Raw genomic sequence first — 18,170 nt, forward strand, 5'->3', positions numbered from 1 at the left:
ACTCTTATATATACACACAAGAGATTGCTACTTTTGCCAGGCATGGTAGTGCATGCCTTTAATGCTACCACTCAAGCTATAGGCAAGCAGATCTCTGGATTTCTAAGTTTAAGACCAGTCTGGTCTACAGTGTGAGTTCCTGAAAAGCAAAAGGCTACACAGAGAAATCCTGTCTCAAGAAAACCAAAGGGGGCAGGAGGGCTACTTTAAGTTTAGAAACTGAGGTCCTTTAAGATTTCTATTTAGGGGCTGGAGAGATGGCTCAGAGGTTAAGAGCACTCGCTGCTCTTCCAAAGGTCCTGAGTTTGATTCCCAGCAACCACAAGGTGGCTCACAACCATCTACAATGAGATCTGGTGCCCTCTTCTGACCTGCAGAAGTATAGGCAGAACACTGTATACATAATAAATAAATAAATCTTTAAAACAAACAAACAAAAGATTTCCATTTAAATGTCTAAGAGTAGAAGGGTTATTACTGTTTGTAGCTTCCAAAAATGCTAATTTAAATTGCCTTTTTTTTTTTTTTTTCTTCAGTTGAGTGTTCGAGGAAAAAATAAAAAAGAAAAGCTGGAGGATTTCTTTAAAAACATGGTTAAGTCAGCAGATGGAGTCATCGTTTCAGGAGTGAAGGTAAAGTTATACTTTCCTGCCTATGCCTCTCAAATTCTAGGATTAAGGATGTGTGCCTCACACCTGCCTTCAGGTGCAGGATAGACAGCCCCAGGATTGGGTTTAGTCAGATCTCAGCTGAGGTTTTGGTAGTGTCTTTGGTTTAAATGTATGATCTTGAGAAAAACTGTTTTTCCATCTTCAAAATGAAGTAATACCACTTGGTTCACAGTATCGTGGTAAGAATGGACTTAAATGTGTGTGAAAATATTCTAATAGTTACTAAATAGTAGCTTTTTCCTTAATGATGTTTTTCAAATGGTATGAGAATTTACTTCCCTGGTACCTTTTTTCAGTAAACAATATCAGCAGATACTAGGAAAGGTGAACAGTGCTTCCGTTTCATTGTTACTGCCTGCTCTCATATCTGCATGAAAGCTTGTGCTGACAGTCCAAGTGCAAACTTCTCTCTAGTGACATATCAGGCTTCTCTGTATTGCAGTTAACATTTTCTTAGCTAGTAAATGTAAACCACTGTTAGTTGTGATTTTCATAATCAACAGATATTTTTAGCATGTATAATATATTAATTTGTAGCTTTTGATTGCAGTGTTCATTATAACCTTGCATGTTAGATATACTTATCACCATTTTTATGGTTAAGAAAACTGACAGATTTGAAGTGATGGTTAAATGACACTTTTTAGTGCAGACTTTTGGCTGTTCAGTTTCTATTGCTATAAATCCTAATTATATTATAATACTTTCTAAGAACAGTTGCTAGAAAGCACTATTAGTGACTTTTTAAAATTTTAAAACATATATCTAGGGGCTGGAGAGATGCTCTTCTAGAAGACCCAGGTTTGATCCCCATTATCTCTGTGGTCTGCCACTCAGTTTTAGGGGATCTAGCACCCCTCTTCTTATGGCACTAGGTACACGAGTAGTATGCAGACATATGTAAGCAGAACCCCAATACATATAAAATAAAAGTCAACGTTTAAAATTTAAAAAAAAAAAAAAAGATTGAAAATGGTAGTTAATTGTATCATTTGCTCCCAAATGACTTATTTGACTAAGTTCATCTAAGTAGCTAGCTAGTATAGGTAACCCCTGAAATACATAATAGACTAGGAAAAATAAGTTTGTTTGTTTGTTTGTTTTTTCATTTCTAGCTACCAGAATGTTTTTCCTTTTTCCTCAAAAGCATTTGCTCACTCTGGGCAGCAGTGTAGCAGCAGAGCATAGGCTTGGTCAGGATTAGCACACAGGGCACTCTAGCCTTCAGCTGTAAACCATTGCTTGTCTGGTAAAGTCTGACTGTGTGGAGGAGGGCGGTGTAAAGCCTGAGTGCTAGAAGACAGTTGTCCTCCTTTGCTGACATCGGTTCTGTAATGATGGCAAGGTTTCAGTCACATTAGAGCACGTGTGTAAACAGCTCTTTCCTCATCCCACAGGACGTAGATGACTTCTTTGAGCATGAACGAACATTCCTTTTAGAATATCATAACCGAGTTAAAGATGCATCTGCTAAATCTGACAGGATGACAAGATCTCACAAAAGTAAGACTTCTGTGGTAAAACTTTAAGATTTGTTTGTTTTATGGACACGGCTATAACACATCTTTAGTTCCAGCACTCTGAAGGCAGGGGCAGGCAGATCCTCTGAGTTTGAGGCCAACCTAATCTACACAGTGAGTTCCAGGACAGCCAGGGATCTGTAGAGAGACCCTGTCTCGAAAATAACAAGCAAACAAAAGTGTATGTGTATGTACTGTGGAGGCCAGAAAGAGGGCATCAGCTCCTCTGGAACTGGGGTTATTATAAGTGGTTGTGAGCTACCTGATACAGGTGCTGGGCCTAAACCCAGGTCCTCTACTAGCACTTAACCACTGGGTTAAGTTAATCAATTAACCATTCCCCCCATAAAAACCTTACATTTAAGTTGAAATAATTGTAAGGTTGACATGTTACTTACAGTTCTTTTTTCTTTTTGTATTTTTTTTTTTTTTTTTTTTTAATGAAAGTCTGAATAGTGGTTCTTAAATTGTAGTCTGTGACACTCAGGTTCCCTCCAAGTGTCCTCTTTGGAACAGAGTGTATTACAGTGTAGCCAAAAATGTCCTTAAGCCTCTGATCCCCCTACCTTTTCTTTGCCTAACCTAGGATTACAGGCGTGTGGTGCTGGCTGTCAAACCTAGAACTATGTAAATGTAAGCTAACACACACACACAGTTGAGCTACAGTCCTAGTCCCCACAGCAGTTCTGATTCAGTCTTGCCTTGAAGGCTCAGTGGGTAAAGAAAGATGCTTGTTGTACAAGCATGATGACTTCAGGTCCATCCTTGGAACTTACAGAAAGGTGGAAGAAGAGAATCACCTCACAAAGTTGTCCTCTGGCTTGCACATTTGTGCCGTGCCGTGCCCTGCCCTGCCCACACTCAAACACACATCACAAACATCAGATAATAATACAAAGTTTAAATAGATACATTTTAAGTAAGAAAAAGAAGAGGAGCTGGGTGTAGGTAGCACGCCTTTAATCCCAGCACTCGGGAGGCAGAGGCAGGCAGATCTCTGTGAGTTGGAGGCCAGCCTGGTCTCCAGAGGGAGTGCCAGGATAGGCTCCAAAGCTACACGGAGAAACTCTCTCTCAAAAAAAAAGAAGAAAAAGAGGAGAGGAGGAGGAGGAGGAGGAGGAGGAAGAGGAGGAGGAGGAGGAGGGGGAGGAGGAGGAGGAGGTGGAGGAGGAGGAAAGGGACAGGAAGGCAATGAACTGAAGAAAATATTGGTGATTCCTATTCATTTGGCCAAATAGGTGGTGCTTAAAGAACAACGATGAATGTGTATTTGTACTGATAACCCCAGAATAAAATGAGGCCGACACGGTAGCATGCCTATAATCCCAGCACTGTGGAGGCAGCGACAGGAAGATTATGGGTGAGCCTTAGGCTACTTCATAATAAATTCTGGAATTGCAGATATGCACCACCACACCTAATTTATTCAAAATTTAATAGACATGTTGGGACTAGAAAGATGGCTCCGTGGCTAAGAGCGCTTGCTGTTCTTCCAAAGAGCCTAAGTTTGACTCCAGCACCCATGTTGGACAGCGCACAACCACCTTTACCACCTTTAATGTCAGCTCCAGGGGATCTAATGTTCATCCTCTTTTGGCCTCCAAGGACATCTGTATTCAAGAAAACATATCCATGCACAGGTACACATAATTTACAATGAAAACAAATCTAATTTAAATAGCAATAATAGTTTAGTGCTTATCAGTTGAAAGTAATTTTATGCAGAATAAATATAAGGGTTTCTGTTTTGTTAAGAGACAGGCACTGTGGCACAGGTGCAGTATGGGAGGCTAGGAGATGGGTCCTATGGAAACTGAATATTTGTTTTATTTGGATTTTTAATCACTTTTCAGACATGGTACTAACGTGTGCCCCTCAGCTTCTGAGCAAGCATTTGTAGCTTGTACATTTGGCAGAGTGCCAGAAGCTAATGTTGTGACCCATTTTGAAAATAAACTATCTTGAAATTTAAAAAATGAGACAGACACTAGACTGGGTAGTGGTGGTGCACACCTTTAATCCCAGCACTCTGGAGGCAGAGGCAGGAGGATCTCTGTGAGTTCGAGGCCAGCCTGTTGTACAGAGCTTGTTTCAGGACAGGCGGGACTACACAGAGAAACCATCTTGAAAAACCAAAAAGAGAGAGATACTAGTAAAAATACTGCTACTATATTTCAGATAAGTATCTTGGAATTTATTACTAGCTAATATATGGTAATTAACATGTATAGTATCCAAATACTTTGTAATATTTAGTAACACATTCAGTCCTCCACATAAATTATGTGGGTACCATTGTTATCCTCATACGGGTGGTTTCATGTTGTATGAAATAAAAGAAGCACTTACTGTAGTCCTCCTCCAGCAAGTGGATAGCTTGCTCAAGTTGAGTCCTTTGCCCTGTGGCATCTGAGTAAAGAGATTATCATGTTGTGTGTGTGTACTGTGTATATCAAGTGTGTTGTTCATGATTCCTACCTGTAGGGACTTCCTCAGCGATTTGCAGCTTTGCTAGTATCTCTTACCCAGATTATTGTAGCAGTTTCTTGGTTGGTCATTCTTGCCTTTTCTGTCTTTCCCCTTTTAGACTGTATATAGCAGATTTCGGGGGGTGGAGGATCTCTAAAATTCTTTTTAGGTTGAGTTTGCCACCTTTCAACTTAAATATTTAGTGATATCTATCCCACAAACCCAAACTCTTTTGGTTTGCAAGACTTTGACTTCCAAAACATTTCTAGTTTGTCTTCACTCTATCCACTCCCCCTGGTTTCCAACAGTACTGAGTCTCACCTGCTCTGAGTGTGTTGTTCTGTTTGTGCGTGTGACCTTCTCCATGCCGTTTCCCTTAGTGTGTGCTCTCTTTGCCTAGTGAAGATTTGCCCACCCTACACACTTCAGTTCATTCTTTTAGTTTTTCGAGACAGGGTTTCTCTGTGTAGCTTTGGAGTCTATCCTGGAACTCGCTCTGTAGACCAGGCTGGTCTCCAACTCACAGAGACCCGCCTGCCTCTGCCTCCCGAGTGCTGGGATCAAAGACGTGTGCCACCAACGCCCGGCCACACTTCAGTTCATTCTTTAGTTTCCATGGTCTTCTCCAACTGCATTACATACTTCTAAAGCAATTTTTACATGTCTGATGTATCTATCATATCACATTACAGTTGTTTGTTTTGTTTTGTTACTGCGTTTTTTTTATATTACGTTTTGCAGATAGGTGATCAGTAAGTATTTTTAAATTAATATATTATTAAAACTTGGTTTTTAATTCTCAAAACTTTCTCCATAGGTGCTGCTGATGATTACAATAGAATTGGGTCTTCATTATATGCTTTAGGAACTCAGGACTCTACAGATATATGCAAGTAAGAATTATAGTTAAGAACTTGAGTACAAGTAAATCAGAGGAAGGGTTGCTGGCAGCAGAGGAAATAGTGCTTATAATTTACATAGCCATTGTAGGGTATTTTTATCAACCCATTCATGATAAACTGGTTTTTTTATTAAAATAAAGTAGTTGGTTTCTTTTTTGTCTTCTCATTCTCTAATTATTATTTTAAAATATTCAACACTTCAGGCTGATGGTAGTGCATGCCTTTAATCCCAGCACCTAGGAAGCCAAGGCAGGCAGAAGGCAGATATCTGTGATTTTGAGGCTAGAGTTTGAGACTAGCCTGGTCTACATTAGTTCTAGTCCAGCCATGGCTACATGGTGAGACCCTGTCTGTAAATAAATATTGAACATTTCACAAATTTGCTATCTATTTCATTGGAAGTCAAACTAAACTTTTTTTTCAATTCAAGTAGTCTAGCACTGAGCTAAATACCCAATATACCCCTCCCCCAGCTCTTCTCCACACTTTGTCACACGTAGCCCACAGTGTTCAAACAGGCTATGTAGCTAAGAATGACCTTGGTCTCTAGATTCTCCTAACTCTGCTGCCTGAATGCTGGCTTTTGGGATTTATAGGCACACACCTCTATTCCTAGCACTCCAGTTGAACATAAACAAAACACTTTATATTTATTTTGTGTGTATATATATGTGCTAGGGATGTGTATCACAGCAGATCATGGACACGAGGCTGAAGCAAATCTGGTATACATGACACTTTGTCTCAAAAAAAAAAAAAAAGAAAGAAAGAAAGAAAGAGGGCCTCTCGACCTAGGACCTGGGAGGCTAAGGCAGAGCAGTTTTGAGTTTAGGCCAGCCTGGACCCTCATAAAACCAAAAGAGAAGGACAAAAACTAGGCTTAGTTTGGTTCCTAGTATGTGTGTATGTGGCTCATAGCCACCTGTAATTCCAGTTCTAGGAGCTCCAACACCCTCTTCTGCACATATATGTGGTGGTCCCACGGCATACCCATGTATAAATTTAAAAACTTGTGTGTACTTACATACAGGCAAAACACACATATAAAAACAAGTAATTTAAGGAATGAATACATACACACATACACACACACACACACACACACACACACACTCATTGTTTGTTCTATAAAAACTACATACATATTTTTTCTTTTCATTTGTATGTGTAAGTATTTGCATGAGTGTATCACACCTGTGTGCTTGTGCCCTTGGAGGCCAAAGAGTGTGTCAGATCCCCTGGAACGAGAGTCACAGGTTACTGTGAGTCGCCTGACATGGGTGCTGTGAACAGAGCTCAGGTACTCTGGAATAGAAGCAAGGCTCCTAACTGCTGAGCCATTACTCCAGGCCCCATCCTCTGTGTTGAGATAGAGTTTTACTATGTAACTCTTGCTGGCCTCTTAACAGAGATCTGCCTGCCTCTGCCTCCAGAGTGCTGTGGTTAAGGGTGTGAGCCACTTTGCTCAGCCTAGAATATTTTAAAACTGATAATAGACTTGCCATGCTGTCTATTTGAGAGTGTATTCTGAGATAGCAATTGTTATTCATTTTTGTTTTCAGGACAAAGTTTCTATATCTATAAATGTTTAAACTGGGGCTGTTGCTTGGTGGTAGAAACCTTACCTAGTATGTGTGAGGCCCTGAGCTCAGTTTTCTTAACAGCCAAAAATAAACAACAAACAATATTTCCAGAGGATTCTAAGAATTGTTCCGTCTTCAGTGTTTTACTTCTTTAAGTTAACATTAAACATTTTTTAGTGGGTGGGTGAGAACAATGTCTCTGTATCTTTGGCTGCCCTGTAAATGTCTTTGTAGACCAGGCTGGCCAGGAACTCAGAGATCCACCTGCCTCTGCCTCTTGAGTGTTGGGAATAAAGGTGTGCTCCACCAGGCCTGTCTATTTGTTTGGGGTGGGGCACACATGTAATAGCAAGAGTGTAGAGATCAGAGAACAACTTGTGGGGATCTGTTCTCTCCTACACCATATAGCTTCTGAGAAATCAAAAGAGTATTATTCAGTTTATTGTTGTAAAAAGTGCAGTTAACAAGACCACTGGGTGCTTTATTGATGAAACAAGAATGTCCTTTGTTAATATGGTTTGGGGTTATCATGTCTAAACACTTAAAGTGAAAAATTAATCAAATGCTACTTCTGATGAAAGTATTTCTCCCTTGCAGATTTTTCCTCAAAGTTTCGGAACTGTTTGATAAAACAAGAGTAAGTATTAACCATGAAAGAACTACTGCATAGAATCATACTTGTGTTAACAATATTGTATTGTGCCCCTAAAACTGAAACACAGGAGGTGTCTCCCTAAGTTCTCAGCTTCCACATGTGCCTCTGAGACAGACAAAATAAAATTAACATAAAAATATTGTTGAAAGTGTCAGCTGTGGTAATCCTAGCACTCAGAAAGCTAAAACAGGAGGACTTTGATTTCAAGACAAGCCTGGACCTATATAGCATGACCTACTTCCACCCCCAGAAAAATGTAAAAAACATTTTTTTAATTAGGATTAGTGAGGTGGCTCAGGAGTTGAAGGCCTTTGCTGTCATGACCTGGGTTCAATCTTAGAACCCCCGTGACGGAAGAAGGCTGACCTCAGACCTTCAGCACTGGCACATGTGTACCCGCTTTACTCCCACTAGAAAGAATGTAAGCATTCAGGTTGCTCTGTGAGCATGCTCGCACTTGGTGGTTTACCCGTGTTTTAGTACTCAGTGAGCATGCCTCTTAAGAAAAGCAAACAATTCCAATAGTGATTTCAGATATTTATTTTTGAGTTGGGGTCTAGATCAAGCTAGCCTTGAACTCTATAAAGCCGAATCTCCACCTCTCAAGTGCTGAGATTACAGGTGTGCACCACCATACCTGACCTAGTCTCAGATTTATAGAAAAGAATATAGAGTAGTAGAAAAAGTTACATACACATCACCAAGGTTTCCTGAAAATGAACATTTCTTTCTTTTTTGTTTTTTTCGAGACAGGGTTTCCCTGTGGCTTTGGAGGCTGTCCAGGAACTAGCTCTTATAGACCAGGCTGGTCTCGAACTCACAGAGATCCGCCTGCCTCTGCCTCCCGAGTGCTGGGATCAAAGGCATGCGCCCCCAACGCCCGGCACATCTCAATTCTTTAAGGCTGATAATTATTTTTTAATATAGCCAATACTAAAATGAAAAGGGGGAAAAGAAGAAGAAAGGCCATGTGGTGGTGGCACGTGCCTTTAATTCTAGCACTTGGGAGGCAGAGACAGGCAAATGTCTTAAATTTGAGACCAGCCTGGTCTACAGAACAAGTTCCAGGACAGCCAACAGAGAAACCCTGCCTCAAAATATAACCAGTGATATTGTTTTTCTCAATGTCACCAAGTACAGATTTCCCCATTGCTTCTTCCTACTTAAGTGACTTCATGGTAACAAGTCAGGAGACAGATTAATTTCTTATTGCATTTAGCTGATATAAAACATCTCTTAGGCCAGATGTGGTGGCACACATATTTAGTCCCAACGCTCAGGATTCAGAGGCAGCTGGCTCTCTGAGTTCAAGGCCAGCCAGGACTAAAACCATATCAAACCAAAACAACCTAAAAAAAAAAAAAAAAAGGTAATGTTTTTGAGAAACTATCTCACTATATTGCCCAGAACTCAAGATTCTTCTGCCCCAGCCGGGATTATAGGCATGTTTCATCACATCTGGCTCAGATAATTTAAAGAGGATTTTTTAAATTTTTAAATTATTATTTTAAGTATATATTAGTGTGCATGTGTATTGAGTGTATGTGGGTGCACATGCTCTGACATAGAGAGGTCAAAGGACAATTTTGGCGAATTGGTTCCCTGCTTTCTACTTTACGTGGGTTCCAGGGATCTTGGTTTACCAGACTGGCCTTGAACTCAGAGATCCAACATCTGCCTCCTGAATGCTGGGATTAAAGGTGTGCTCCACCTCCACCTGGCAATGAGTTTTTTTTTTTTAAAGATTTTTGGCAGGCATGGCGTGTACATTTTATTTATTTATTTGTTATTACATAAACAATTATCTGCATGCATGCACACCAGAAGAGGGCACCAGATCTCATTATAGATGGTTGTGAGCCACCATGTGGTTGCTAGGAATTGAACTCAGGACCTATGGAAGAGCAGACGGTGCTGTTAACCTCTGAGCCATCTCTCCAGCCCCCCAAAGAGTTCTTTTTAGCTTCCCTTTCCATTTCGTCTCAAATTCCTTCATCTGTTGATAAGCACCTATCAATTGCCGTTGCTGTAATAGCAAAGCTAAAAATGGTAAGGAAGTTAAGTTTCCAAATGTAGAATTTCTTCATAAATTCATTGTTGTTTTTCTGTTCATTTCTTGTTGGAATTTTGAAAGACACCCAGATAAAGCAGAGTGGAAACACATTATATGTAGCTACACATTAAAAATGTTTTTATGGGCCAGACATTGGTGGCGCATGCCTTTAATCCCAGCACTTGGGAGGCAGAGGCAGGTAGATCTCTGTTAGTTCGAGACCAGCCTGGTCTACAAGAGCTAGTTCCTGGACAGCCTCCAAAGCCACAGAGAAACTTTGTCTTGGGAAAAAAAAAAAAAAAAAAAAAAAAAAAAAAAAAAGTTTTTATGTAGAGCCAAATGTAACAACAGGTGATTTAATGCCGTTTCCCATTTCAGAAAATAGAGGCCCGGGTGTCTGCTGATGAGGACCTCAAGCTTTCTGACCTGCTCAAGTACTACTTAAGGGAGTCGCAAGCAGCTAAGGTTCGTTTAGGTTGTGAAGAGTTGATGATGGGCATATTGGTCTGTATTCTCAAACAGTGCCGTGCTGTTTGGCTGGGATCCCAGCGTTTGGTGGATTGGGGCAGGAGAAATGAGGTGAGGCTAGCTTGGACTCTGTAGTGAAACCTGGTCTCAAAAACAAATAAATGCTATATGAAATTACCTTTCTCAGAGCCAGGCATAGTGTCACACACCTTTCTTTAACCCCAGCACTAAGGAGGCAGGTGGATATTTGTGAGTTTGAGGCCAGCCTGGTCTACAGAGTGAGTTCCAGGACTGCCAGGGCTACACAGAGAAACCCTGTCTCAAAAAACCTAAAAAAGCAAAATGCCCAAATAAGATTTGGATATGTACTGATTTCTAATTTGATATAAGTCCTTGACTGAGATGCGAACACTACGACTCACATTTCCTGCTGTGTATAAAAGACTGAGTAATCAGCAGCAAAGGCTCAGAAAAAGAAAACAAATATTTTAAAAAGCACCGAGAATACTCTTAATTTCCAAATTAGTGATGGTGAGCTTATGTAACATGTGCAGGACAATGGTTTGTAGGGCATTTGCTGGGATTAAAGATGTGCACCACAGCCGGGGGTGCAGGGGCGGGATAGACGGACACCTTTACTCCCAGCTGCATTTAGAAGTTCCCGATTAAGTGCCACTGCTGCTGCTGTGGAGGTTGCGTCTAACTGCAGGAAGGGCACATGATAGACTGCCAATGCTGTGTTTTGCAGGACCTCCTCTATAGAAGGTCAAGGTCACTGGTGGACTACGAGAATGCCAATAAAGCACTGGACAAGGCAAGAGCAAAAAACAAAGATGTTCTACAGGCTGAAACTTCCCAACAGTTGTGCTGTCAAAAGTTTGAAAAAATATCTGAATCTGCAAAACAAGGTACAGTTAACACACCTTCTGAAAGACCCCAGACCCCTAAGGGCCACAGGATCCCGAGGAGCCCCCGAGACTCAGAAACCAGACCAAGAGCTATAAAAGTAAGAGAGTTTATCTTATGAATGCGAATTCGGGTATCAGCAATATTGGGAAAGCTGCACACCCCAGCATGGTGTGTGCAGATCAGCATACAGGCAAGGGGCACAAAGTGATTGATTACAAAGTATGATTATGATCTCATGTTAGAGTGGTCACCCAAGTGTGACCTGCTTTTCTATAAAGGAAAAACCGTAGAATGTACCCTGGAAAGTCCCCGATTGTCTGTTGGCCAGGTGTAACCCAAAAAGGATTGTTTGTCTGCCCTCAGGTTGGGACCAACTTTCTTGTCCTGGGCCAAGGCCTGTGGGAAACTTTTTCTCTCAGCAAACTAAAATCTTTCACTTCCTGGGCAAGGTGGGCTTTGTGATTGTGTCCTAATTTTTTTGCTTTTGTTTACAGAACTGATAGATTTTAAGACGAGAAGAGTGGCCGCATTCAGAAAAAATTTGGTGGAACTTGCAGAACTAGAACTAAAGCATGCAAAGGTAGTGTCACTATTATATTTAATCATTTAAATTTTAAATTACGCTGATCCTTTGATCAGCCTCCTATAGGAGGAATGACACAACTGTCCTTGGTTTATTTGGATATTTTCTTTTACATTGTGTGTGTGGACATGTGTGGAGGTTGGAGGACACCTTTAGAGTTTTGCTTCTGCCTTGTATAAGTTTCCAGATTGAACTCAGGGTTCAGGCTTATGCAGTGAGTGCTTTTCCTTCATTGGCTATTCTACTGGCCCTTACTTGGGGTTTTGTTGTTTTCAGTACTAGAATTAAGTGTGGGGTTCTGTGCCTGCTGGCCAGCACTCTGTCACTGAACTGCATTCCCATCCTGACAGAATGGGAGTTAGGTTGGTTGTTTGCTGTTGTCGAAGCATCTTCTCATTCTTCAGACTAGGCTAGAGCTCATTAGGTAGACCAGGCTGACCTTGAACTCAGTGATCTTCCTGCCTCAGCCTCTACTTAGGAGGTTATTCTATGACCTCCAGACATGTCAAGATAAACACACTGGTGCGTACACACACAAAATAATGCTAAAAAAAGAAAAATGCTGCCTATACTGCCTGGTGTTTTACAGTTGTGGTAGTGCATACCTGTAGGACACACTGAAGAGGCAGAGGCAGGGTCCCAAGTTCAAGGCCACCCTGGGCTACACCTTTGGGACTGGAGAGATGATACAGCTGGTAAGATCACTTGCCTTTCTTTAAAGGACTCGAGTTTGGTTCCCAGTACCCACAACAAATAACTCATAGCCATCCTAGCTGTGCAACCAGGAAATACAACATCCTTTTTTAGCCTAAATAAGCACTTGGATGTATGTGCTATACAGACACACACACACACACACACACAAAAAAAAAAAAAAAAAAAAAAAACATCCTTTTTGTTTGATTTGTTTTGGGGTCTATTGTTTGTTTTGTTTGGGGTCTATTGTTTGTTTTGTTTTTTGAGTCAGGGTTTCATTGTATAGCCTTGGCTGTCCTGGAACTAGCTCTGTAGAACAGGCTGGCCTCTACCTCAAAGAGATCCACCTGCCTATGCCTCCCAAGTGCTGGGATAAAAGACATGCACCACCACCACCTGGCTTTTAATAGCTCTTTTTGTTTGTTTTTTCAAGACAGGGTTCCTCTGTGTAGCCCCTGCTATCCTGGAACTTACTCAGTAGTCCAGGCTTTACTATCTCTTTTTAAAAAAAACAAAACTTTCATTTGATCCCAGCACTTGGGAGGCAGAGGCAGGCGGATCTCTGTGAGATCGTGATCAGCCTGGTCTAGAAGAGCTAGTTCCAGGACAGCTTCCAAAGCCACAGAGAAACCCTGTCTCGGAAAAAAACAAAACAAAAAACCCCAAAACTTTCAATTGTGGTGGCATATGCCTTTAATCCAAGCAGAGGTATGTGGCTCTGATCTCCTAGCTCCTCCTGCTTTATAGTGCTCTCTACACCAACCATATGCCTTCCTGTCTCCACCTCCTTGGTGCTGGGATTAAAGGCACGTCACTCCAAGTGGTGGCATCACTTTGTGTTCTATTTCTCTTTTAGACAGATTCAATCTTGTGTAGCCCAGGGTGACCTTGACCTCACAGAAATCTGTCTCCCAAGTGCTAGGATTAATGGTATGTACCACCACTGGCTAGCATCTATGGCTAACTAGTATGGCTAGCTTTGCACTTCAGGTAAACATTATTTTTGTTAGATCATAAGCAAAATATCACCACAGAGGCAGATGGATCTCTGTGAGTTTGAGGCTAACTTGGTATCACCATGTAGACATCCTTGCCTGAATTTAACAAATAACTCAGGCTCCAAATTCCTAATAGTGCTCTTGTTTACTTGCTGGAATGACATAAGCATACCCCCACACTCTGTTATTTTCTTTGTTAAGGTCTGGCTTCCAATTTAATTATGTAGTCAAAGATGGCCTCAAAATCTCAATTTGCGAGCCTCAACTTCCCAAGTGCTGAGATAATAGATGTAATCTACCACAACGAACTGACAGATTGTTCTTTGTCCCAGTCAGTCAGTCAGTCAGTCAGTCTGTCAGTCAGTCTGTCTCTGTGTCTCTCCCTCCCTCTCGCTCTTTTACAACAGGTCTCTATCATGTAGCTTTAGCAGTCCAGTAACCCAACACTCCAACACTCCCAGTGCACATCTGTAACCCTGCACTCCCAGGGAACATCTAAAACCCAGTGCACATCTGTAACCCAGCACTCCCAGTGCACATCTGTAACCCTGCACTCTAAGGGCACATCTGTAACCCAGCAATCCCAGGGAACATCTGTAACCCAGCACTCCCAGTGCACATCTGTAACCCAGCACTCCCAGGGAACATCTAAAACCCAGTGCACATCTGTAACCCTGCACTCCCAGGGCACATCCGTAACCCAGTGCACATCTATAACACAGCACTCCCAGTGCACATCTGTAACCCTGCACTCCCAGTGCACATCTGTAACCCTGCACTCCCAGGGCACATCTGTAACCCTGCACTCTAAGGGCACATCTATAACCAAGTGCACATCTATAACCCAGCACTCCCAGGGCACATCTGTAACCCAGCACTCCTAAGACAAGATGAGAGGCAGACACAGAACTGTTTGGGAGGTTGTGGGTCATCTAGACTGAGGTGTGCAGCACAGCAGCAGAAGAAGGCACAAAGTGAGGACTGGCCCCTACAAGTTATCCTTTGACCTCCACATGAGGGGAGGGCCTTGGCTGTGGTGTGCTTACACCTCCCTCCTCCCTCCTCCTCTCCCCCTCCTCCCTCCCTTTCTCAAACACAGAGTAAATCAATTTTAAGTTAAAAAATATAGGACACAAGTCTCCTGTGCATGTGTGGATTCCTACACATATACACACAATATGCAACAAAAATATTTTTAAAATGGAAAAGACTGCAATGGACAGAGGACTCAGTGATTAAGAGGACTTAGTATGCTGGGTGTGGTGGTCTATGCCTTTAATCACAGAACTCTGGGAACAAAAGCATGTGGATCTTTGTAAGTTTGAGACTAACCTGACCTACAGTGCTCGTTTCAGGACAGCAGGGACACACAGAGAAACCCTGACTCAAAAAGAGAAAAACAAAAACAAAAAAAGGCAAGACACTTGAGTTTCCAGTTCTTACAGGAGGCTCACAATTCTCTGTAACTCCAGTTCTGGGAGACCTGATGCCCTTTCTGACATCCTCAAGCACCAGGTATACATGTGGTACACGGATGACAAAGAGGCAGGCAAAGTGCTCATACATATAAAATTTTTAAAAGTGTGTGATCTAAATCCTAATTATATTAGTATACATCTCTAAAATGAATTTTATTTCTTTGGGGGGGGTCTTTTTTATTTACATGGTCTCTCTGTGTGTCCTGGAACTGACTTTGCAAACCAGACTGCCCAGGAACTCACAGAGATCCAACTGCCTCTGCCAAGTAATGGGATTAAAGGCACGCAATAACACTGCCCAGCTAGGGGGGAACTCTTAGTTGGTATTATATTGCTATGAAGAGACACCGTGATCACAGCAACACTTCTAAAGGAAAACATTTAGCTGGGGCTGGCATATAGAGGTTTATTTAGTCCATCATCGTCGTGGTGGGAGGCACGGTGAGGCAGGCAGGCAGGCAGATGGTGCTGGAGATGAAGCTGAGAGTCCTACATCTGGATCTCCAAACAGTAGAGAGAAGTGAGAAGCATTGAGCCTAGCTTGGGCTTTGAAACTGCAAAGCCCACCCACAATGACACTTTCCCCTCAACAAGACCACACCTCCTAATGCCACTCCCTAAACATTCAAATAGGAGTCTATGGAGGCCTTTCGTCACACCATCACAGTTGGGTGTGGGGGAGTTGAGACAGGGTCCTGGCTGCCCTAGAGCTCAATCAACATAGATCCACCTGTGTCTGACTCCAGAATGCTACACCTTTAGTGAAATCTCTTTTTAAGTTTTGAAGCAAGTTCAAATGTTCTACAAATGGCTAGCTGCATGTGAATGCTGTGGAATATTTGAGTGTGATGTTTGCACTTTTCTTTTAAAAATACCAGCTTAATGGCCGGTCACAAAATCAGAAACCAAATTCATCAGTTAACATCAGACACGGGGGTCTTTATTTTACCCTTGTCAAACCACATCAAGGCTGTAGAGAGACCGTGGTAGGACTGTTGAGAGCACTGGCTGCTCTCTCAGAGGATCCAGGCTCTTCATTCCCAGCACCCAATTGGTAGCTCATGCTGTCAGTAATCGCAGTTCCGGGGGAATCTGATGCCCTCTTCAGACACACAGACAAATCACTCGTCCACATGAAATAAAACCAAATCTTTACTTAACAGTCAGACTATCTAAACCATTAATACTGGTCTATGTAGAAATTTATTTGGTGAACGAGCTGGTATTTGTGTCTTTAAACCGAGACAGAAATGTTTCTAGAATTCTGACGCCAGAATACGATCTCTCTCTTTCATCCTTTCTTTCTCGCTTGGCGAAGCCTCTGATAGCAGCGGGCACACACGTGCCCAGACACAAGTGCAGCCAAACACCCATACACATCACGTGAGGATGAAAATGTTTGCAAACGATGACTCTTTCTTTGAGCTTTTGGGCCTAAAAAAGTTGACGGTTGATTTTGATTTTGTTTGCTCCCTCTAGGGCAACCTCCAACTGCTGCAGAACTGCCTTGCGGTTTTAAACGGAGACACATAGGCCACACTCGGCCTTCCGTTGAAAAGGGCTGCCTTCAACTCTCGTTTGTTTTCTTTGATGACCTCTGGCATCTAAGCTCACTGGGGACAACAGAAACAGCTGGCACGGTGCGGTGCATCGGCTCTTCTGAGCGGGGCTCGGCTCACTGGCCACGGGGCAGCGGTCTGCCACCCACACTTGACCTTCCAAGAAGCCCAAAGTTCAACTCTCTTTTAAGTAGCCTGTCTTAACTGCGTTTGTTTCCTGCGTAGCGATCTCATGGCTGCCGGCCTTATTTACCTATGAATCACTTGTCCAGTTTTAACACTCTCAGAGTCCATTGTTCACACATGATAAAGGTTGCCTTTCTAGATTTTTTTCTTTTTTTTTTTTTTTTTAAGTATCCTGTGTCCTGCGTTTTTTCATGTATCCGTGTAAACCTTCTTAATGAGACTTACTTTGAATTAATGAACGTAGAGTTTTGGGTCAGTTTCTGTGAGCTTTATATGATCTCTGAAGAAAAGCAGATGCGTTACATGTTTGCCTTAAACTCGTGGACTAAACCAATATTGTAAAACGCCCGGCGATACCAGCGGCGTTTTAACTCCATGCTCCTTGTATCGCTCTGGAATTTGGGGTAGCGATAATAAATCTACTCCAGTATTATGCTTTACAGTGCAGGTTTTTTGTTTTTGTTTTCCTCCCCTTCTTTCTTTTGAAATGGCCAACTGAACCAGGTTCACCGAACGCTTTACCGGAGAGCACCACCCAGAAGGTGCAGCTGGACAGCAGGACGGAGGCAGACGACTGCCGTTTCCGAAATGCAGGAGCATCATAGAGCCCTGGATCCCGTCCCTAGCTCAGCCAGTTGGGCGCAGCCATCTGTCCACCGAGCCCCTCCGTGGTCACCACGACCACCCTGACAGCCTATTGACTGGCACAGAGGGCAAGCCTTCTGCTGGAAGGAAGAGCTCTTGTGTGGGGAGGGAAGTAGATTCCCGGGGACAAAAGTCGGTGTGCAGACGGGATGCGGAGTGCCGGTGGTGGTCCCGTGTCACACACTCCCTGGCTCTCTGACGGGAGCTGGCACGATCTTCATTCCCTGAGTAAAGTTAGGTTGGGCGGACTTCACCTCTGTCTTTTCCCAAGTCCTCTTCTCTTGAAGGAAACCACGGGATTTGGGCTGGTCACCCCTGGAATGGGTTCCTAGTTTGTAAAACTGTAGTTTTCCAAACCGTCTGAAGGTCGCCGGGTCCTCCTCGCAGGCGGTGGTCGGTCGCCGTGACCCCCCGCCCAGCCTTTGCTCAGCGCATGTGTTCTCTTCTCTTCCCTCGTTGGCGTGCTGGTCAGTGTCCTCCCCGACTGACACGTTTCCGCGTGCTGTTCAGGGTCGGTTCTCCTGTTGTTGGCCGAAAGGTCCTTTCCGTCCTTCCTGTACGCGACCTTCGTTGATAGAAATGCACCCACAGGGTGTCCACCGGTGGGTGAGTGCAGGACCGGACAGCCCCTGCTTCTGGACTCTTCCGGCCCTCACCAGCTGCCCTTGTGACCTCAATCGGGTTTGGGCAAGATTCTCTTGACTTCTGCCTCAGTTCTCTGCTATAAAGGACACGCTGACCTACCTCACAGGGGTGTTGTGAGGATTAATAAATGTTGGTACCATGCTTTGGAAA

At 42.8% G+C, this 18,170-nt stretch overlaps 1 protein-coding gene across 2 annotated transcripts in view; it reads left to right on the forward strand.

Moving 5' to 3' along the window:
* Snx6 (sorting nexin 6) overlaps window positions 1-18,170 on the forward strand; it is a 55,786-nt gene extending 37,616 nt beyond the window's left edge. For both annotated transcript variants that reach the window (XM_027419712.2, XM_027419713.2), the window contains exons 7-14: window positions 537-632; window positions 2,069-2,174; window positions 5,478-5,553; window positions 7,743-7,782; window positions 10,232-10,318; window positions 11,070-11,229; window positions 11,725-11,810; window positions 16,465-18,170. In XM_027419712.2, the coding sequence (XP_027275513.1) occupies window positions 537-632; window positions 2,069-2,174; window positions 5,478-5,553; window positions 7,743-7,782; window positions 10,232-10,318; window positions 11,070-11,229; window positions 11,725-11,810; window positions 16,465-16,518 (705 nt within the window). In that variant the 3' untranslated portion in view covers window positions 16,519-18,170. The remainder of the gene's footprint in view (window positions 1-536; window positions 633-2,068; window positions 2,175-5,477; window positions 5,554-7,742; window positions 7,783-10,231; window positions 10,319-11,069; window positions 11,230-11,724; window positions 11,811-16,464) is intronic.

This window comes from Cricetulus griseus, chromosome 5, assembly GCF_003668045.3.
Source record: "Cricetulus griseus strain 17A/GY chromosome 5, alternate assembly CriGri-PICRH-1.0, whole genome shotgun sequence".
Lineage (NCBI taxonomy): Eukaryota > Metazoa > Chordata > Mammalia > Rodentia > Cricetidae > Cricetulus > Cricetulus griseus.